The sequence below is a fragment of the Sciurus vulgaris genome, assembly GCF_902686455.1.
Source record: "Sciurus vulgaris genome assembly, chromosome: 1".
NCBI classification, from domain to species: Eukaryota; Metazoa; Chordata; class Mammalia; order Rodentia; family Sciuridae; genus Sciurus; species Sciurus vulgaris.
In genome coordinates this window covers 195281953-195305968 of record NC_136461.1, presented here as the reverse complement: position 1 = coordinate 195305968, position 24016 = coordinate 195281953, and the positions used below count along the sequence as shown (strand labels likewise).

At 36.9% G+C, this 24016-nt stretch overlaps 1 protein-coding gene and 1 pseudogene across 2 annotated transcripts in view; both read right to left on the bottom strand.

The window, feature by feature from the left end:
- The window catches only part of TBC1D31 (TBC1 domain family member 31), a 99473-nt gene that overhangs the window by 44664 nt on the left and 30793 nt on the right, over positions 1-24016 (bottom strand). Inside the window, exons 5-10 of the mRNA XM_079144048.1 lie at positions 22264-22415; positions 19605-19764; positions 17827-18027; positions 10152-10328; positions 6873-6952; positions 6629-6775 (exon numbers count right to left, since the gene is read on the bottom strand). Coding sequence (XP_079000174.1) covers positions 6629-6775; positions 6873-6952; positions 10152-10328; positions 17827-18027; positions 19605-19764; positions 22264-22415 — 917 coding nt within the window. The remainder of the gene's footprint in view (positions 1-6628; positions 6776-6872; positions 6953-10151; positions 10329-17826; positions 18028-19604; positions 19765-22263; positions 22416-24016) is intronic.
- On the bottom strand, positions 14004-17344 carry LOC306662219 (interleukin enhancer-binding factor 3-like; annotated as a pseudogene). The gene has a single exon. The product of its transcript is annotated as an interleukin enhancer-binding factor 3-like (transcript).

Sequence of the window (24016 nt, the reverse complement as noted above, 5' to 3'; positions counted from 1 at the left end):
TTTGTATTCATCTCCATCTCTTCTCGATAAGTCAAGTTTATTATTCTCTGGATTGTAATTCTCTGATATTTACTTCTAATACCTTTAAGGTTTCTTTTAAACTTTTTGCTTTGAAATAATTTCATACTTTAAAAATCACAAAAACAGTAGCTTTCTTTGCATATATCTTGTACCTAATTCCCTTAACATAAACATCTTCCATATGGTACATTATCGATACTAAGAAATTAACATTGATACAATGTTACTATGGAGTGTACCCTGGTTTTACATTTTTCCACTAAGGTTTCTTTTTCATTTCACCAATCTAAGATTCAACATTAAATGTCTCTCTAGTTTCTTCCAGAAGAGGAATACTCCAGTCTCTCCTTATTTTTCATGAGAATACCATTTTGATTTGGGTTTGAGATATTGTCTCATGATTAGACTGAGGTTCTATATTTTTGGCAAGAAAATCACAAAAGTGATAATGCATCATATCAATACATATTACTAGTAATGATTTTAAATTTGATTACTTGGTTAAAGTGGTAACCACTGAGCTTCTCTACTATAATATTACTATTTCCCACTTGTAATTAATTATCTTATGGAAATACTTTAAGATTATGCAAATATCCTATAACTCCTGTTACTTTTACCTACTAATTTTAGCAGCAATCGGAGGATCTGGTTAGTAGTAATTATTACTGTAGTTATCTAATGGTGACTTTCTATTTCTCTACTTCCTTTTACATTTACTAGAGCTGTCCCTTCTTCCCAATTATTCAATTATTTATATCAGTACGAACTCATGAGTTATAAGTGATTGCTACCGGTACTTATTTTGTTACTTAAATCATTCCAGGTTTGGCAACTAGAAACTCTTTTTTAGGTTGAGTTTGGTGACCTCTGACATGCCTACCTGTTTTTGAGCACTTACTCACTTTGACATGCTAAGATGTATTTTCTCTGCCCTAGTCCTACAATCAACTATTCAAGGAGCTCAATTCCAATGATAGGATCAGAAACCAAGATTTGGCACTGGGTGTCATTGCTTCTGGGCCTTGTCAGCAGACAGAGCTAGAAATATATGTATGTAGACTAACACTCTTGCATAATATGCATATATATTTCTTTCTGTACCTATTTTTGTGCAAACATGTTAAAAACCAATACCAGCAATTCTAAGCTGCTACCACAAGATTCATTCCAGCCTTCCTTTTTTGCTTATTTTTAATTTCTTTCTCTGAAAGTAAGAAACCTGGCTCTCCATACGGAATGGGAAAAAATCTTTACCACATGTACCTCAGATAGAGCACTAATCTCCAGGATATATAAAGAACTTGAAAAACTTAGCACCAAAAAACCAAATAACCCATTCAATAAATGGGTTAAGGAACTATACAGACACTTCATGGAAGAAATCGTTCAACAAACATAGGAAAAATGTTCATTTCTTGCAAGTAGAGAAAAGGAAATCAAAATGCTCTAAGATTTCATCTCATTCCATTCAGAGTGGCAATTATCAAACATACAAGCAATAATAAGTGTTGGTGAGTATGTGGGCAAAAAGGTACACACCATTTGATCCAGCTATCCCACTCCTCAGTTTCTACCTAAAGAACTTAAAATCAGCATACTACAGCAACACAGACACATCAATGTTTATAGCAGCTCAATTCACAACAGCTAGATTGTGGAACCAACCTAGATGCCCTTCAATGGATGAAAGGATAAAGAGACTATAGTACATATACACAATGGAATATTACTCAGCCATAAAGAAGAATAAAATTATGGCATTTGCAGGCAAATGGAGTTGCAGATCATGCTAAGTGAGATAAGCCAATCCCAAAAAACCAAAGGCCGAAAGTTTTCTCTGATAAGTAGATACTGATACACAACGGGGTGGGGCAGGGGGTAAGAAAGAAAGGAGGAATGTTGTATTGTGTAGAGGGAAATGAAGGGAGGGGAGGGAGTGGGGGAAGGAAAAGATGGTGGAATGAGACAGACATCATAACCTGTGTACATGTATGATTACACAAATGGTGTGACTCCACATTGTGTACAACCAGAGAAGTGAAAAGTTACATTTGTGTACAATGAATCAAAATGCATTCTGCTGTCATGTAACTAAATAAATAGAAAAAAAAAAAAAAAGAAACCTGGCTCTCACCATATATACTTGTTTGTGAACTCTAGTGTACCTATAAGGTACATATAAAGTAGTTTCAGAATTGCTAATTCCACATTACTAATATTTTACTGGTTTCCTTTTTCTTCCTTTCTTTTTAAAAGTATTTATTGACTCTTTAATCCATATGGAATTTACCCTGTTGTAAGACATGAGGTATGCTTACATCTTTTTCAAATAGCTTTCCAGGTATTCTAAGCCATTTACTAAATATCCTGTTTATTCTCCATTGCCCTGAAATGTCATCTTTATCAATAAATTCATTTTTGAAAGTAGTTTGGACTATAACTAGACTCTCTGCCTATTTGTATATCAGCACCGGTTTCAATTATTGCAGTTTTATAGTAGCTTTTACTCTTTCTTACGTTAATTCTGTCTCAATATTATGTAAACGTGAATTATGTTCTAAGAAGTATACTTCAGAGTGAATGTGGCAAGCAGAATAACATGCCCTTCCCCTAAAGATGTCCATGTCCTAATCCCCACAACCTGGGGCTTTACAGATATGATTAAATTAAGCACCTTGGGGGTGGGAGGGGAGATTATTCTGGACCATTTGGGCCCAATCACATAATCCTTAAAGACAGAGAACCTCACCTGGGTGTGGTCTGAGAGTCGCAATGGGACCCAGCACTGCTGATTTCGAAGACGGAGGATGGGGGCCATGAATCAAGCCACGAGAATCCTTCAGAGCTGGAAAGGCAAGGGAATGGACTCCACCCAGAGCCTTTAGAAGGAAGGTGGTCTGGCCAGCACTGATTTTAGCCTAGTGAGACCCACGCTGGATTCCTAGCTACAGTACTGTAAGAATAAATCGGTGGGGGCTGGGGTTGTAGTTCGGTGGCAGAGCACTTGCCTAACATGTGAGGCACTGGGTTTGATTCTCAGAAACACAAATAAAATAAAGGTCCATTGACAAAAAAAAAAAAAAAAAAAAAAAAAAAAAAAAAAAAAATCTGTGTTGTATTAAGCCACTGTGTGATTATTTATTACGCCAGCAATAGAAAACTAGTATAAAGTTTATAACATATTTCAGACAACCTTTATTATTTGATACCCAGGACAACTCCAGGAGGAAAAATATTAACATCATGATTAAGAACTGGCAATGGGATCTACAGTTTTCAAACACCCTCATTACTAAAGAGCTGGAGATCACCCTAAGAACAGACAGCTTTCTCCTAAGGATGTTAATTGTTTATATTTAAGAATTACATATTCAGTGAATTCCCAATTTTTATTCTGTGAAGAGTCTCAATCTCTCTCTCTGACTTAAACAGTAGTTCTGATTCTAGAAGTCTATTCCTAGTCACACAAAGATATGGATAAGAATACTTTTTATTGTACAAGTGTAAAATAATCTAAATTTTAATTAACAAGATGAGAAATTTAAATAAAACTCTGAAACATGCATTCATGTGCATTTTTAAAAGGGGGTAGACCCATATGAACCCAGAAAAAGAGAAACATAAAATTTATAAAGGAAAAAAAGTAAGAAAGCAGTATATAGCATATGATCACGTTTTTGTTAAATGTGTATGTATAGTTATTATGGAACATTGGATTGTGTAGAGGGAAATGAGGGGATAAGTAGGGGTGGGGGAAGGAAATATAATGGACTGAGACAGTATCGTAACCCTATGTACAGGCATGATTACACGAATGGTGTGCCTCTATATAGTGTACAACCAGAGAAATAAAAAGTTGGACCCCATTTGTGTACAAAGAATCAAAAAAAAAAAAAAAAAAAAAAAAAAAAAAGAAACCAGCTACCTTTGTCAAGTCAGTATTTAAGAAATTAAATGGTTACTTCATTTATTTTTATTTATTTGATAAAACCAATTCTTGATTCCCTATAATGAAGATGTTAACAGAAAGAAAAGGTTGTTCTTTTTCTCTGAACTTAGGGAAGTTGTTATTTCTGAGAAATGCATAAAAATATTCATTTTTAAAATTATATACTCCCATCTTTTCCTTTCTTCTGCATTTGATGATATGACAAGGATTTCTAACCAAACATAGAATATATAAGCCCCCAAAATATGACAAAGCACACTGACATTTTGACAAATGTCTGAACTGTGACATCATCTGATGTACAGACCTATGCACATCAGGAAAGCAAGACCAAATGGGAAAAATAAAGTACTGTCTCTTTTAAGTCAGGTCTTAAAGTGATCTGCTATTTTCTCTAACTCAAAAGGGCAGTGTATTATATATTTACTCTTTGACCCATAATCCAAAATTTATGAATCTATCCCAAAGATAAATAAAGACTTACAGATGAAACTAATTAATGCAGCATGCATGTAAGAGCAAAACATCAGAAACAATTCAAACATTCCTTAACAGGGGACAGGTCATGTAATTATGCTACATTTATACAATGGAGTACAATGCAGTTGTAAAAAGAAAGGAGGAATATTTCTATATGCTGTTTGGAAATGGTACCCAAAACATGGTGTTGAATTTAAAAAGCAAGGTACAGAAATGTGTAATAGTATGTAACCACTTACCTAAGAAGTTAGAGTACAAATACATTTGCATATATACATAGAATAACATTTATTAAAAGGATTACTTATAAGAGAGGTCACTGGGTAAAGGTGAAGGCAAACTGTCGAATATACCTTGTTTTGTAGATCTGATTTAGAAACATGTAAATGTTTTATGAAAGTGTTAAATTATATTTATATTTAAAAAATTTCAAAAACCTGAAAACAAATAAAACGAACTAACCTCACTGTACAGTGAATTAGTGGTATTACCATAGGAATTATTTCAAGTCATTTTAAGTAATAATTTGATTACATATGCCTTGTGGGATATGATAAGATATTTAATATTTAAGGATAAGAAAACTTCAAAAATATTTTAAACTATTTTTAGTGATCATAATGGGAGATATCACATTATTTTATATTTTATATATAAACATGTGTGTATATATATATACACATATATATATAGCTTTTAATATTATATAGATATAGCACAGTTTACAAACCATTGTGTGTATATGTGAAAAGAAAATAAGCAATTATTGTCAATGCTGTTAGGACACAAGATTTTTATTTATTTATTTTTTTGGTACCAGGGACTGAACTCAAGGGTACTTGACCACTGAGCCACATTCCCAGCCCTATTTTGGATTTTATTTAGAGACAGGGTCTCACTGAGTTGCTTAGTGCCTCACTTTTTGCTGAGGTTGGCTTTGAACTCACAATCCTCCTGTCTCAGCCTCCCAAGATACTGGGATTACAGGTGTGTGCCACTGCACCTAGCCCAGGATACAGGATTTTTTAGCATCAGAGAAAAAGATACAAATATAAAATCAAAGAAACTATATAAAAATTTTATAATCCTAACTTTGAATTGAAAAGTATCACTATGAATTCATTCCTGGCTACATTCACTGAAAAGGCCAATATATTTAAATCTGAATTTATAATAGTACATTTATCACTTTGGGGAGGGGCTTTAAGATAATCAATTTAGTATTTGGAAAACTGGCAAATTAAAAAAAAAAAAAGTACTACACATTTAACCTGCCTTTCCTATGTAGATTCTATCATACAATAGCCAAATAGTAGAAATTTTTCTTTAAAAAAATTTCCCAGTTCATAAAAAGAGAAGAAATGACAGAACTAGATTTTGTCAGTGTTTTGCTGATCCCTGGGGAAGTAATGGGCCTATGCCAGGATCATTAATGACCATTAACCTCTCCCAAAGAGAGACAATCAGTAAACCTCCTAACAGACATATATAAGGTCACCTACAAAGTTTTCTTGCAAAACAAAGAAACAAACACTAAAAGAGAGAAAGTAAAAATCTTGTATTAGATCAGAACCCTAGCTTGATGACCACTTTAAAGTAAATTCAAGAGAAAGAGGAACATGGTAAATACCATGGGAACAAATTAGTAAACTCCAAAATATGGAAAAATCTGTGGGCTAACTTTTGATTTCTTCAACAAATAAACTGTCCAGAAAAAAAGAGGGAATCAGAATCTATAGATTAGGAATATCAACAAAATGTCATATGTGCACATTGTTTGGACTCTGATTTGAATGAGTTTACCATAGAAAATCTCCTAAGATAATGAGAGTAATGGGAAAGACAATGGGATACTTCAGTGAGCTGGGTGACAGGCCTCATTGAGAATAGTCATCATATTATCCTACGCTTACTTATGCCTACAACTTTTTATAACAAAAGTCTAATTCAAAGCTCTTTCTACTATGCAGCTTAGTTCTTACAGATAATCTGAAAGATTTCTATTATCTAGAACACAGTGCAAACTAATTTTCATATGTAACATATATCAGTTTTATTTTTTAAACAAACTAGAATGTAACCGAACAATATTTTACAAAGGGAGGATTTTAAAACATTGCAGTTTTGAGTTACAGGTTTTCATATATATATATTTCTGCAATATGCTGAACATACCTCTGTAATACTCTGAGTAGTTTCCTACTTTTGATGGGGTATTTCTTCTGAAGGTTAAGAAATGCCACATGAGTACCTTTATCTATTAGGCTACTAAATGCGGTATGATTTTCAGGCAGTTGTAGTAGAGAGCGCCAAATGAACATTCTGAAATTAAAATATAATTTTGAATAAAAATTTTTGAAAATTTTGAAATTTGAAAAATTTTAAAAATGATTTAACATTAAAAGATTTTAAAATTTACCTGTATTTTGTTGGATATTCGCCATAGCCTTTTAATAAGATTTGTAAACGCTTTTTGTTTAATCCACCCGACAATTCATTCTAAAAAGAGAAAAAATAAGAGACATAATCATGGAACTGAAAACATGGTCATCAAGTCCAGTGGCTTTCCAATTTTAGAACACAACACACAGTAAGAAATATTATTCACATTACCAGATTCTGTATCACACACAGTCTGTCTCTCCTTCCTTCAAGCATAGGCAGATACACAGCAAATAGTTAATTATGCATTCTTTTCTCAAGAGAGATCTGTTAGTAAACACTTCAGGTTTTGGGAGTCCAGGTAAAAAGATAACAACTCCTCGCATAAAAGTCTAGTGGAAGATCTCACCTAGTTCACCCACCTTTCTTTTTTCCTTCTGTGCTGGGGATTGAACCCAAGGCCTTGTGCACTCTACCAACTAAGCAATATCCCCAGCTCCCTAGTTCACCCTTCTATCCTCAGTGAGAGTAAAGACATCAGTTTCTTCTGATAGCCCCTTACATCTAAAACTTTCAAGTCAATTTTTAATAGAAAAATAATATATATGGCCTTTAGACTTACAAAGCTATTTTCATAAACTATCTCATTTGATGCTAACAACTATATAAAGGAGATGGGATGTTATTTTCCTTTATTCAAGAAAATGAAAAGATCAGAGTTCAGTGACTTGCTCATGGTCAGGAATCTGCTAAGTCCTGGCTCAAACCTGACACCAGATTCTGTTTTAGTTCAGTGCTCTTTTTGCCACAAGAAACTAAATATTCAAGAAAGTGGTGAAGGGAAAGCCCAGATGATGCTCAAAGAAGATTCCCCTTCAAGAATCATGCACCAGACACAGAGGGCAACTAGTCCAGTCAGGAGCAGTGTGATCCAGGAAGGAGAAATGCTGACTGCTACCAACAAGATACTGGCCACCACTGAAGCTGCTGTTAAACAAAGGCTAGAACACTCTGGGGAGTTTGGACTGAATTTTATCTGTTCTTGTCTTGACCATCAGCTGATGAAGTTCTCATTTGCCTTTCCATGTCCTGGTGCCACACCTAGTTGAAGGCATGTTTCTTCCCACAGCAGTGTTGCACTAAACTTCTTCCTTAGAGTTGGTTCTGGGTTCCACAGAAGCAGCCCACTCCCTGACATCATTTGGTAGGAGATCCACATTTACCCACTAGAGGACTGCCAGAAATCCTGACTGTGATAAACCTTTTATTTCCATAAGTCACTCATGACCATATTCATTAGTTTTCCCAGAAAAGGCTCTTGTAAATTCCTGGAATGGCGAATCTAACAGAGCACCAAATCTGAAGAAGGTATTAGAGTCACCCAACACAGGATACATATGTGAGACTTCCAGGTCAAGTTTCAGGTAGCACTTAGCTTATCTTGTAAAGCAGTCAATGAATAGGAGCAATACCACCCAATCTTCACACAGCTTTAGGTTTGTGCTGGTTATTAAATTTTTAAAAACTAAACAACAATTTGCTAGGGTTACATGAAGAGAGATCATAAAAATATAAAGAAAATCAATGACATAATTAACACACAAGAGAGAAAAACAGTGACATCTAGAGGGTGGAGAGAAAGGTGTGATTGGAGATAGCACTCAGAAGGCTCTAAAGCTACTGGGAATGCTTTATATCTTAATGTAGAAATGCGTACGTGCAGAAAAAAGTAAATATAGCATGTCTGGGCCTGCTACCCTCATAAGGCTTGATTGTAAGTTTGGCTCATGTTGGTGTCTAGAAGCTAGAATTTGGAAGAGTTCCTATCATTCCCAGAACCAATAAGAGTGGCTCAATGTGCCTAAATTGTACAATGTGGATTATGTGGAACACTTGAGTGTTCCTTGTCTCTCAGAGTCTGGAATTTAAAACATATTAAGCAGGTGCCTATGTAACCAGCCACCAGTAAAAGCTTTGGGCACTGAGTATCTAAAGATTTCCTTAGTAGACAATACTTCATATATACTATCAAAATTCACCACTGGAGGAATCAAGTATGCCCTGTGACCCCAGGGGAAGAGGACTCAGGGAAGCATGTGCCTACTTTCCTCTAGACCTCACCTTTGGCTAATTTTGCTTTGTATCTTTCCACTGTAATATAAACTATGCATGTGTCTATATGCTGAATCCTAACTAAGCATCAAATCTGAAGACAGTACTCAACACAGGGTACATATATGATCTTTTTACTATTTTTTACTAAGTTGTAATATGCTTTACATATTCTTCTGTATGTGTAAGTTTCTTAATTTAAAAATGCTTCAAGATAAAAAGTTATTTAAACTAATGTGAAAACCACCAAATGTTGGTGAGAATGTGGAGCAACCAGAACTCTTGAACTCTCTGCTGGTGGAATGTAAATTTCCTTCAACCAGTTGGCAAGGTACTGGTAAATTTCCATTTTTTTTTTTGGTATCATTGGTGTGTTTGGTATACTCATATACTTTGCAAGTGTGTGTATTTATTTATCATCAATAAAAAGTTTAAAAATTACTTTGAAATAATGTAACTTCTCTATTCATATTTATATTCTCTTTCTATTCCAAAATAATATAAGTGCTTTGGAGAAAATTAGGAAAACATCCAAAATATTATTTAAAGACGAAAACTCACTGAAATTACTATCCTCAAAGGTAAGACTATTATTAGTATCTTAGTTACCTATGGGGGTTCAAAGATGAATGGGACAATGAGCAAGGAGAAAGAAAGGTATGCTTTAATTTTTTCCCCTTTATTACTTTTTGTACCAGTGTTGTCTAAAAGAAGTACAACACGGGCTACAAAATTAAAAATTTTCTAGAAACCACATTCAAAAAGTTAATAGGGAAAATTCAGCTTAATAATACTAGTTAGCCCAACATAATAGATCATTTCAACATATAATCAGTACCAAAATAATGAACTAATAAGATATTTACATTACTTAGTTGATTCTAACTTTTTACACCTTCTTACTGTGCAAGTGTTTTACACTTATAGCACATCTTGATTCAGACTAGCCACACCTCGAAGTCTTCATCAGTCACATGTTAGTGGCTACCATATTTGTACTGTCTTTTTAAAGCACATAAACATGTGCTACATTTATGTAAAAATATAAAAGCATAAAAGCACACTGATTTCAGTTATAATGTTCTTTTCTTCATCTAATATTCCTTTAGGTTCCAGGAGAGGGAGTGACAAGGGTCTACAAATCATGAGATTTGTCTACAGTAGAGTCATGACAAATCAGAGTTTAATTACAAAATATTCTTACCTCTTTATTTTCAAAATTACTGGTAAGGTCTTGTTTTAATATTCTAGTCTGAATTTTGCTCTCTCTGGATTTTGCTGGCCTCTGTACTCTTCCTGAAGCAACCATCATCTTAAGACCACTAGAACTCAGCTTATTCTTAGGCAAATCTTCAATTACTTTCACTAAAGGAGGTGGTGGCTGAAAGGAAAAAAAAAAAATCCAGTGGATATTCTTGGAAAATAGGCCTTAATATATGATTCTGAAATTATGTATAATTATCCCTTAGGGAAAAAGTCTAAGTAAAATGTCTAAGAATGATTTCTTTTCCTTTTTTTTTTTTTTTTTTTTTTTTGATACCAGGGATTGAACCCAGCAACACTGAACTAGCAATACTCATCTCCGGCCCTTTTAAATTCTTTTAAATTTTTGAGACAGCATCTCACTAAATTGCTGACGGCCTTGCTAAGTTGCTGAGACTGGCCTTGAACTTGTGATCCTCCTGCCTAAGCTTCCCAAGCCACAGGATTACAGGAGTACACCACTGTACCAACTCTGATGATTGACTAATAAATCAAAGCAGATTTCTTTGACGAATAAAGATACATGATTAATAACAGCAATAGGTAGAATTCAATTATTCCCTGAAAGCAGGTCTAAAACCTTACAGTGCAAACCATTTTCACGCTTGCATGACAAGGTTAGTATTATGGTGACACTCAACAACAGAGAAGGTACAGCTGCCCACATGGTCATCAGAACACTGAGAAGTACCCTAACAGTCTTCAGGCTCAAGTTAAATCCAAGGGAGAGAAAACTGCCAAATGCCTTTCCTCTGGCAGTGTAGGACCCCAGCCTCTCTGTCCAGGCTAAAGGCTATCATCTGCACAGTGAGGGCTGTTCATTCCTTACTGTATCAACTACTTATGAGGCAGTTCAGATGGCATGACTTAGAACCCAAGCCCTCATTTTTATGGGGTATATCAAATGGGAAAAAAACCAACAACTTCCATGTATGCAAGGTAAAATAACTCACTAGAATCTATTCTCCATATATAATACTGTCGTTGAAATCAGAAGATCTTCCTTATTCAAAAGAAATAAGCAGACCAGGTCATTGAGACTTTCTACATTCTAAATACAATTAAAGCGCAATGAACATTTATATTCTATGATTTAGTTTTTTAATTCTTCATCTATAGGATAGAATTAAAAATGGTCTGACTTATTTATCAAGCTCATCTAATATCCTTGGTTTATTTGTTCTGACTTTATTAAACATTTTATTCTAATGTCATTCCCCCCTAGTTGTACTTCAACCTCCACCTGAGTTACAATTGCCAAGAGTCAGGGCTGGGATGTGGCCTGATTCGACAAACCTTTGTACTGTTAGAATTTCAACACATAAGAATCCCTTACTTTATTATCACAGTATCAGAAATTCTCTCGTGACAAGGAAACAAGGTGTGGAAGGAATGGGACATGGGTGGGTTCAGGTTTTTAAAGGATATGCAGCTGAAGAGCCATAAACACAACGGTAGTGCAGGGGATGTGCCCCAAATCCTAGAGTGTATTCCACTTTAAGCTGGCTTTTCTGTCCAATGTATCTCACTGTGTGAAGTGAGTAAGAGCATGGAGGAACTCTATGACTCACTCCTAACAGCTGTCCTCAAGATACATCCCTGCCTCTTTTTATGGTTTAGCTAATACTGAAAAACTGACTAATGAGGCTGAAAACTCTCTCATTAAGGATAGATAACAATACATAATTTAAAAAATTGTTTATATACAATAAATATAATATATAAAACACTGCTATATGTTATATATGAACATAATAATCTAAATAAGAACAACGGAGAATGATCCCACATCAGAGAGGGGCATGGCATATAGACACCCACATACACATGCTTAGTTGGTTCCTGTTACCTGCAGCTCTATAAATTTACCTCAAACCCTGAATGAGTGAATATTGAAGCTCTGATTCTAGGGAAATGAGTTACATTCTGGGAGCCTCTGGTCACACTTTCATCAATGATCAATACAAAACCTTGTTTTATGTGTGTTTCTGTTTAAAGAAAGAACTCCAATATATATTGTTGATTCATTATCAATGAACTCAAAGTCAAAAGCAGTGTAGTTCATGCTTACGTGAGTTTTTCTAACATATGTATTTTCACTTAAAGCGAAACACCGCATTCTTGTGCTCAGAAATACCACAGACAACACCATAGCACTATGTCTGGGCTTCATTTTAAATGGCGAAATCACAACAAAAAGCCACCAAATGCAGAAAACATGACATTAAAAGGACCATGAAAAAGAGACAAGATTAGAGTACAAGAGCCGAAACAAGAAAGCAAAGTGCTGCCTTTTTCCACTTTTGCACTGACCAAGCAACTTAAAAATTTCACTACGTGTTCAGAAATGACAATAAAGCACTGCAAGAAATGATTTTGGCATTACCAATAAATTTTACCAAATAGGCAAATTCTCAAATATATAATCCACAAATAATAAGGAGTGACTGCATATTATTTATACAAAAAATACCAAAGACTGGAATGCAAACATTAAAATCATCTGAGAATGGTGAGATACTAAGTAATTTTTATTCATTTTTTTTATCTGTAGCTTTTGATTTTTTTCCTTCAATGTGATGCTTATTACTTGAATAATTTTAAAAAAGATAAATGCAAAAAAGATCACTGTATTAAGAACCAGACACCTGCTCCACTAGTGACTAGCTGTGTGACTAGGCTGGAGCATGAACTTCTCTAGGATGACTAGGAAGTATGCATACAGACAACCTTACTTGTTAGCTGGAGGACTTTTAGAGAACCACAAAGGCTGGGAGTGCATTTTAGATGCAATGAATGACGTAGGTAACAGATGTAGAAATAAAAACAGTTCCAACAAGGGACCATGAATATATATGAATATACATTCAGACTTCATTTTCCATAATATGTGCATGTATCGTTCATGTGGGCTAATTACTGACAATTAGAAAGTTATAAGTATGGGGAAATAAGTTAGGTAGATAGGATTAGAGAGGACATTGAGAGCCAAGTAGAAGAGTCTGGACTGAATGCAAAAGAAGGAAGCCACTAAAGTATTACTATTTAAGAAACGATGATGAAAGTACTTTAGAAAAATTTAGTACAGAAGATAGGGGTAACACTGAGGGCTCTGAGTTTAGGGTATTTGTTTAAATTACTGCTATTCATGGGTAGTTTTTTTTTTTTTTTTGCTCGTTATTTTAACATGTATTGATTAAAAAAAAATAAAGGGAAGGGGAAGTTTTCAACGTCATTCAGGATAACTATTTCCTGGTATAAAAAGACATTATTCCCAAACAATAACTTTCTAAAAAAAAATAATAATACATCATGCAATCAAAGTTTTTAAAAAGTTTCACTGAATGTTTCAAACCTTGGGGAACAAGTCACATATTAACCGTTTTGACCAGTTTTTGCCTGAACAAACGCAAAATCTTGCAAGTCAGCACAAAAGCAGGCTTTCCTGCAAAAAGAACTTCCAAACAGAGCCCAAACCCCAGTACTCAAGGATGGATCCCACCAAAAAATGGGGGTCTCAGTGACGAGCCAAAAGAGACTATGTGCCTTTGCACACAGTGGAAAATATCCAGGCCTCTGGAGGCTGCAGCTGTGTGCTCAGCAGAAATCCGGGAATGTGCTAGGCTCTTTCTTTTTCTTATTTTTGCAGTGTTGGGGATTGAACCCAGGGCTTTGCATTATGAGCATGCATTCTACCACTGAGTCTCAGTGTGTATTTTTATTTTCATGGTACTGGGGAATGACCCCAGGGGCAATTTACCACTGAACCACATCCCCAACCTTTTTATTATTATATTTTTTTCTAAGACAGTGTCTTGGTAAGTTGCCCAGACTGGCCTCAATCTTGTGATCTTCCAGGCTCAGTCTCTGGAGTAGCTGAGACTGTAAATGTGTGCCACCATGCCCAGCTCTACTAGACTATTTTTCAAGCCCCATCCAAAAAAAAGAAAGAAAAAATTCAGAATCCCATGCATTTGCAACTGTGACCAAGACTTGCAAAATGTCATGTTTTCTACCCCTTAAAGCCTGTCTGTTTCTTGCACAGGTAATGGAAGCAGTTTTGATACCTTTGAGAGTTCACTCTCTAGCTAAACCAGCCACAAAATACCGCACCCCAAACAAGAACCCACCAGAGCATTTACAAAGGCGGGAGGAGGTAACTTAGCACAGTGTACAATTCCCCATGTTCCCAACATTTTACATGCTTGTTTAAAAAAAAAAAAAAAAAAAAAAACTCAGTTGCTCTGGATTCAGATGTGGTGAAATCATTTTCATCACTGTCAAAGGCATCAACCAGATGTGGGAATTTGTTAAAAGGTTAAAAATTCATACAAAACCTGCTGTAAATTAAGACAAAGGTAGATTAAAATGCATCAGTATCTGTCTCTTTAAATAAGGTAATGCTTTCCATAAAAAGCAAAGGTGGGCTTTTGCCTTGATGCTGAACAACGCTGGCTCTAGAATTCTGTGCAAGTCTGCACAAAAATTCTCTGAGAAAATTGTTTTCCACTTATTGTGAACTTCAATATGACCAAGTTCAAAGGCAAATCACGATAAAAACTGCCATCGTCTTAAATTCTGCAGGCTAAGAGTTTCAGACAAGCTGTGGTGGAAAGCCACGGTTGAGAAACCCAGTGAAGCACAGGGACACAGCACGGACACTTTGGGTTTTGGAGTTGGGGAAAATTGGAGTAAAAAGTTGATTTTGTGTGCAATACTTTTAGACGCTCTAGGAAGACCCAAAATCATGATAGCCGTAGCAGTCTGTGAAAAAGTCACTGTAGCCTGCTGTCGCTGAGTTGCCTCCATAACCATAACTCCCGTAACCAGCGCCTGCATTCATGTAGCCTCCATGATTGGCGCCACCAAATCCTCTACCTCTCCCTCGCCCACAGATGTTGCCTCCTCTTCCTCGACCTCGGAGGTTCGGAGGCGGAGGCACTTCATTGTGCATGGGGCTTCCCATGCCAAAGCCAGGATTGTGTGGCTTGGCAGCAAATTTAGGTCTGCCTCTGACAGGGACTGGGGCTCTCTTTTTTTTGTTGGCTTCAAGGGTAAGGGGAGCATCGGGGAAAAGCTTTTCCAGAGCAGCAAGGGCAGCATACGCCTTTGCCACCTTTTGTTTGAACCAGCACCTTGAAACTTCTGTCCATCCACCTCGACCTCCATGACAAAGCGCTTGTCGTGGCTGCCCCCAGTCTCTGAGATGAGCTCATACTTGAGGCCGCGTCTCTTCTCATTAAGCTCCATAACTGGGTTCTTGCCATGTTTAGTTAGGATCGGCCCCTGCTGTTTTAAGTTCTCGGCAGTTGCATCTGAGGGAAAAGCAGTACTGGGCGTTGAGACAGCTTCCACCACGGGAGGTGGGGCCACCACCGCAGGCTTTGCCTCTGTCTCCTCAGCAGAGTCTTCCCCCTTGCTGGAGTCCCTGCCTTCAGCGCCTGTTGGCAGGCCCATGTCCTGTAACACCTTAACGGCCACGTGCAGCTTGGCAGTCTTTTTGGATGGCCCAGAGGCCTCAAATGAACATCCATCCACCTCCACAGACATAGTGAAGATAGGGGCATGGACAGGGCCCGTCTGGGAAACCAGCTTGTACTGCAACCCTGGCTTCAGCTGGTTCAGCCTCATCAAAGCATTCATAGCTTGGGGAGGCTCAGCCTTCTCCTCTTTCTTTTGAATCTTCTTCTTCTTGCTGGGAGACTTCTCTTCTCCATCCTCTTCCATTGGGCGTTTCATGGGCGTAATGGCATAGGTAGTGCTGGGAGGGATTTGTACGGTGTAATCCACTGGGTTCTCATTCTTTGGTTTCTTGGGCATCTTGGAAGGCAGGGGGTCCATTCCCAATACTTTATGGAGCTGGCCAAATGCAGCAAGTCGAAGTTGCTGTCTTCCTGTTGCTGTCTGTCTAGATGCCCAATAGCATCAGTGGCTTCTTTTTCACAAGGGTCATAAATGCCAGAACCATCTGGCATCACGATCCGGACGCCAAGCAATCCAGCACTGTCCTCAGAGCCTCGCCGGCACCCATCGGCCTATTGGCTGTTCCAATGGACTTCTCACACAGGAGCTCCAGGGGCCATCCTCTGAGGGGGCCCCAGGTGGGTACACGGGTACATAGATCCCTCAGTACTCGGATGACAATGACACATGACTTCAGCCCATTGGCTCTGGCCTGGAACCATTTGGCGTGTCGGAGGGACGCCAAGGCAGCAAGACATTTCTGCCTGTCCAGAACATCTGGGGGATCGTTGACTGATAGCGTTTCTCCAGCTAATACTTTTTCCATTTCTTCTCTGACAACAGGGGATGTCAGGTGGATGGTCAGGGACAATGGAGGTTCTTTTGTGTTTTTTATCACAATTGCAGCATCATCCACAGACTAAAATATTTCGTACTTGTCTTCTGTTACAGCAGCGAGCTGGATGGCCAAGTTGTCAGCCACTTTGTCCAGGAGGGCAGTTGGGGCTTCTCCTTACATAGCAGCACCAGCTCCAGATCCAAGTCTCCCTTCAGGAGAAGGCCCTTTGCCACAAGGCCAACCCGCATCACACCCCGCAGAGTGCTGGTCATGTGTTCTGCCTTCTGTTCCCTTGCCCCTTCTTTGCTTTCATCATCCGGGGGCACACCCATGTTGTCAGACTCAGCATGCTGGCCACTGCCCTTCTCCTGCTCATCAATCCAATCGGACACAGCTTTGAGGGCCCGCTCAGTGTGGGACACCATGTTCTGCACTGCCTCCAGTTCCTCTTGAGTTGGATAAACCGAAGAATGCTTGGCCATCACGTGGCGATCATCATTCACAAACATTCGCATAGGACACCTTCTTCTTCTTGTGATGAAGTGATGATGATACAATGCCATTTTTACTTCTTTTTCTGTAGTGTCTGGAAATCAAACTTTTGCTTATCTTTTCAAACTGTCACAGATTTCCTTGGTGTTATCAATACTTCAACTATCTTGTCGGCGACCCCTTCCCCTTTCGCAGCCTCCGCCGCCGCCCTCCTGCCACAGCCCACCGGGGTCTCCCCCCAAAAGCCACGCGGTATGCGCCGGGCGGCTGAGTCCAACTGCAATGGCGAGAAGAGGAGGGAGGAAGAGCCGGGGCCGGGGGCGAGCGGGCGGGCGGGCGCGCGCCGGGGCTTCCTGGGTAGTTAATGAGGATTAAACAAAGATAACTATTATGGAGACAGAGAAGCAGCATAAAGATATTTCAAATTTAATAAATTATATGACTTAGTATTAACAAGATTTAGGAAATAAAGAAACAGTCACAGAGCTTCAAGTTTTCTAGCTACAACATGGGAAGAAAAAGTGAGACAGAAATAAAGAAACTAAGACTAAACACCTCTTCTGGGGAGGAGATCATGAATGACATCTTAAATGAGACAGGGACACCAAACAGAGGCATCATTTAGAAAGACAGCTATTTAAGCAAGGAACATAGGTGAGAAATCACAACTGGAAATGTGGCTTTGGGAGTAAGAGCAACAAAATACATTCAAAAAAATAGTTGGTAAGTTCCAAGTCAGAAAAGAGGAGCATGGATATTTTATTCTTGATGATATAATATTGAAATGTTTCTAAAAATTGAAGATGTTTACTTAATATCATACCTTATTTAGTTCTTGTGTTAAAGCCTGAACTGAATATATGTTCAGACTTCCATTCTCCATAACAGATGCAATGTATCGTCCATGTGGGCTAATTACTGATGTGCTAATTCCTTCATCAAGGCTCCCAATTTCAAAGAGAAGTTTACAAGTCTGTATATTAATAAACCTCATAATACCATCTTGACTTAGCACTCCAAGAACCTAAGGGGAGAACGAAACAAGTTATTAAAAACATTCTCAAGGTCCAAAAGTCAAATTACATATACATATACTCTACTACATCTATATTTATATATGAATGTAATTTTTGGCAGGGGGACAAGTGAAGATCTATTCTTAGTGAGCCATAATATATTTTAAAAGTATTAAGTATGGCTCATGTTGATCTGCCCTGTTCAAACCTACATCTGGCTCTAATCAGAATCAGCGAGGAATGCATCCTGGGAGACTATGGAAGGGGAAACAAGAATCTTCCCTCCCCACAGGTAGGTCATGTCCACTAACAACATATAGAGGGAATATATGACTAAACAGTTCCAAACCTTTACCTTCACTGGCTGTCAGGAGCAAAGAAGATACAGGGTTTACCTGCCATTCCCCTCTGCCCGCACATAAACCCATGTCTCCTGGTGAGGTTCCCCGCTGTCTGCCTGTCTTCAGCAATTGTAACTAATATTTGGGGAGCAGAGAAAGACTGTAAGTTGCAAGGGTAGTAGATGAGTAAGAGGAAGCTAGTCTTTTAAGAGAAAAAAGTTAATTTTAATTTGAAGCATTAAAAGCACATAATAAAGTTCAAGCAAATACTCTCTACTGTCTGGGCCTTAGGCATAGGCTTTTTCTCAGAGTGAATAGCTGTAAATGGTAACACCAACTGATTCCTCAAATGCAGATGTTGCTTGTTATAGAAAAGGCAGTGTGGAGGAGACAGTCTCAAAAATGTATTTTTCTGTTGGTCAGCTGGTACAGAACAAACTCCCTCATCTGCAGTTGATACAAACCTTTTGGTAAGATCCTATCCAAATTATAGATGCACATAACCTTTACACCACTACTTCAGTTCTGGAATTTTATCCTACCAGTAGGATATGTCGAATGGCATCTGCTCAAGTTTGTTTGGTGCTATACTATTTATAATAGGAAAGGATTAAAAATAAATTAAGTGCCCAAAAATAGAACTGATTTAAAAAAAAAAAAAAAAACTATGAAACACTATTTGGCTATAAAAAAGAAGTTCTATACTAATAGAGAATAATCTCCAAATTAAGTGAAGGATAAAAGGTGCAAGGTTATATAAAAAAGAGAGGAAAATGTGATGCTATATATAAAAACAGTGCTTACAGGGGCGGGAGAGAATAACCGGATGCATGGGAGAAAGGGCTGGGGCACTTATGATTACCTGCTTTTTTACAAATTTTATATTTACAACCATGTGAATACATTACCTATTCAAAAAATATAGTACAATAGGTGTGATACATATATGCACACATTCTCTATGTAAACATATATGCATAAAACATGATGAATGTAATTTGTTGAAGTGTGAAATCCATGATGGTCAATTTAAAATAAGAAATTTAAGGTAATTATTTGTCAGGAACAAAATGAACATAAGAATTTGGAATTTTTTCAATTTTAGATTTTTCACAAAAATAATATACTTACAATTTCAGGGTATAAGCTGTCAGAGCATAAGTTAAATAAGTAAGAGTTAAAATAGTTTAGAAATTGATGTGATCTTTCTCAAATGTACAATGTCCTACAATTCTGTTACTAACCTGATTAGAACCAGCATCAAAACTATCAGGAAGAAATTCCAGATGTCGAATGGCTCGAACTTTGGTAGGCATCTGAATAATTCTGAAGAGTTGTGTAGCTTCTAAGCACCACAAATGAAGGTGATTTGATTTGCCTCCAGCAGCCAGGATTCGACCATCTCTATATTAGCAAAAAGATGAAAAAGTAAGACCAGCTGACCTGTTGACAGCAGGTGATCACAGAACTTTCTGTGATGACAGAAATGTTCTCTATCTATGTTGTCCAATATGGTGACCATTAGTCCCATGATTACTGAGTACTTAAATTGTGACCAGTGCTAAATTTTATTTTTATTAATTTAAATAATCACATGTGGCCAGGACAGTTCACATTCACAGGTGTATATGTGGGCATACATTTTTTTCCCACATTTTATGTTAAGGTATCAGCTTAACAAACACTTGTGTGATAACTTGATCAGGGGTTTTCTGAGTAATATTTACATTTTATAGCATAATCTCATCACTATACAACTATACAACTTTTATATTTTGCATACCATTACACAGAATTGATAGTGCATTGCTATATACAAACACAAAAGGCCAAACTTTTCCTACTCAAATAAAGCTACTTTTATAAGGTGCACAAAGAGTAAGTTGTATTGGCTTGTAAGGCTGTTGCTTATTTATTCGAGAAGGACTTATCAAGTGCCTACTATAAGGCAGCTATCACTCTAGCAACCAGGGACAGAGGAGGAAATAAGGCTTTTTGAAAAGAGCTAAATAGGAAAGTGACAGCAGGACCTGACAGTGATTTAAGATAACTCTGCTTATGCAGAGACTGATGTTAGAAAATGGAAATGAAATTAAGTAGACCAACTAAGGAGGCTACTACAGTATCCGAGAAGAGACTGAAGTTGCTTGGACTAGGTTAAGATCAGGACAACAGACAAAAAAATTGACCAATTCAATATGAAGTTTGGTAGAGGTGATGGGATTTACTGATGACCTAGAAGAAGAGTGAGAGAAAAGAGGAATCAACACCAATTTCCCAGCTCTTCCATTGGAAAGGCCTAGAAATACTGATCAACCAAATTACAACAAGATTAGGGTCTCAAAACACCATCTTCCAAAAAACTGGACTCACATTCTTTAGAGAAATAGCTGATTTCAGGCTTGGGACAGGAAATATACAAGATAGACTGGAACATCTAGACCTATCAGAAAGCATAAAAGCTTATTATGGACAACCAGGGTGTTATCAAAGGGATTCAAGAACAAACTTGAAAAGGATCCCATTGGTCAAAAATGAAAGAACCAAAGAACCACTGAGGCTATTAATGCAAGCTGGGCATAGCAGCATGTGCCTGTAATCCCAGAGATTCTGGAGGCTAAGGCAGGAGGATCACAAGTTTAAGGCCAGCCTCAGCAACTTAGCAAGAGACCTGTCTCAAAATAAAAAATAAGGACAGGATGTAGCTTAATGGTAAAGTGCCCCTGGGTTCAATATCCATACACAAAAACAAATAAACAAACAAACCCTTAAAACTGCATCACATTAAAATCTGCCAACTATGTTAAATCTATGAGTTTACAAAGATTAAAGATAAAAAGCTTCGGTGACCACCTTTGAAAAATGCCAATAAATCAATTCATTACAGAGAAAACTGTATGAAAAGAAAGAGGAGGAAATCAAGCATTTATCCTGTTTTTCCTTTACAAACTGAATATCAAAGTAATTAGGATTGATGAGTGGAAGCTTGTTTCTAAACAAGGGTTCTAATTAATAAGTGAAGAAATGACAGGATTAGAACTAGTTAATAAGTGAAGAAGGAAAGTTGGAATAGCACCATTATGCTAACACCTGTGCAATACTGGATATAGGTAATGATTATCAATAGCCAATAGCCATTAAAATCAGAAGAGAACACGTTCTAGATTGCTTCTGATGGAAGTACACACAAACCACTTGTAATATCTTCTAGCTTCTTGCTCAGATCAAGTCTCCAGTTTTTAGGATATACAAGTATAATCAGTGTATAGGAAACATACACGATAGGAACATATTAGCAATACAACATAAACACGAAAAGCAAAATCCAAAAAACATAATGTAACTGCAAGAGAGATGATCAGTTAACAAATATATATCAACCAAATACAATGTGTGAACCTATTCCACTCCTGATTCAAATAATTCAGTCATGAAAAAGTAGTTATTAGACAAATCAGGGAAATTTTAACAATGACTATATAGCAATAGTAAGGAATTTTTAATTTTTAAAATGTGTGATAATGACTCTATGGTTATATTCTCAAAACAGCCCTTTAAGAGATATGCATTGAAAAATTTATGGATGAAATGATATTCTTAATCTTTGTCAAAAATAATACAATAGGAGAAATAGGTACAGATAAAAACCGGAGTAAGCCATGAGTTGATGATTACTGTTGCTTTTTAGAGTACTTAAGGGTTCACGCACTTTTTTTATTTTTGTGTATATTTTGTGTATATTTGAAATTTTGCAAAGTACAGTACAAAAAAAGGCTGCAGACCACATTCAAATTTTAAGAAAACTGTTCCTCATATGACAAGAAGGTAATGAATGAAAATTTGTAATTTTTAGCAGAAATTAAATTTCTTAAAAAATTCCCAGTGTTATAAAATGCACATTACCTGGTTACAGCAAACACTTTGTATAAAATACTTGAGCTTTCAGGTGGAGCTGGCAATTGATATTTGCAAAAAAGAGTATCACATTCCCAGGCAAAGATGGAATTATCTTTAAAACAGCTGAGGATGGTATTACTTAAAGGAAGAAAGAAAACCTAAAGAGCAATAGAAAATGTTATCTTTTATATAAGGTTCAGATAGTCCTCTTAAAATTATACAAGCAGTCAATTTTTCTTTTTTAAAAATTACCTTTTCTTAAAGAGAAAATATATTTATAGTACACGATAGGATAACAATGATAGTTCATGAACTATAATAAACTAAAAAGAAATGGTAAACCCTTTCAAATAAATTATGTGACTATAATGACTAGGCAATTCATAAAATTCTAAGAAAAATTTAAAAATTTTTAATCTTATTAAAAGATTCAAATTAAAATAATATTCTGAGCATCAAATTTGTTCAAAAACCAGATATACACATATATACATAAGCAAACTACACACACACCCTGACACTTTATAGTCATCTGCCACATAATGTTTTATTATGTTTCTTTTCAGTCAACAACTATGGTCTCCTAGATTATAATAGAGCTGAAAAATTACTATCACCTAGTGACATGTCAGTGGTTATAGTGGCAGCACAACTCCTTACTCAAGTGTTTGTAGTGATGCTGGTGTAAACACACCAAATGCTCTGTCAGGTGTGCAAGCATAGTTCACACGGTACCTGATAATAATAAATGACTACGTTTCTGCTTTATGTTTTTATTGTACTATATATTTTTTATCATTACTTTAGACTGCACTCCTCCTACTCATTAAAAAAAAACAAAACAAAACAGTATGTCATGTTGCCCTGGCGGCAGCCTCACACATGACATGCTTACCCCATCTCCTGAACACATCAAGATGTCACCTAGGGTGAGTGATCTATGCCATCTGGGTTTATGTTAAGTATACCCTATGATGTTCACACAGTACACAATAATGCAATCACTGAACGACACATTTCTCAGAACATGTACTTGTCATTCAGCAATAGTTAACTGCATATTAATAAAAATGATATATTAAATACTAAATGCTGATAAATGTTAAAAATACTAACTGCTGGTGGAAGCGCAGGGAGAGGGCACTATCACACACTGCTGTAGGGAGTGGACGCTAGATAAAGACATTACACAACCTGACTCAGCAGTCTTAAAATACACCTCTCAAGTAGTTAATTTACTTCCTAGAGTTAGTCCTTTAGGCAGCCCAGTGCAGTGGTACACAACTGTAATCTCAGTGGCACAGAATCCTGAGGGAGAAGGATCCCAAGTTCAGGGCCAATCTCAGCAATTTAGCAAGACCCTAAACAACTTAGCGAGATCCCGTTTCAAAATAAAAAATAAAAAGGGCTACAGAAGCCAGGTGCAGAGGCGCACACTTGTAATGCCAGCAGCGCAGGTGGCTGATGCAGGAGGATGGCAAGTTCACAGCTAGCCTTAGCAACAGTGAGGTGCTGTCTCTAAATAAAGTACAAAATAGGGCTGAGGATGTGGCTCAGTGGTTGAGAGCCCCTGAGTTCAATCTCTGGTACCCCTACCTCTGCCAGGGAGAGAGAGAGAGAGAGATAGAGAGATAGAGATAGAGATACAGAGAGAGAGAAAAGTCCTTTGGGAATAATTGTGAAATCATTTTAAGATAAATATAAGCATTATCTCTAAGAGTAAAAAGTTGAAAAGGCACACATTGATCATATTTTATTA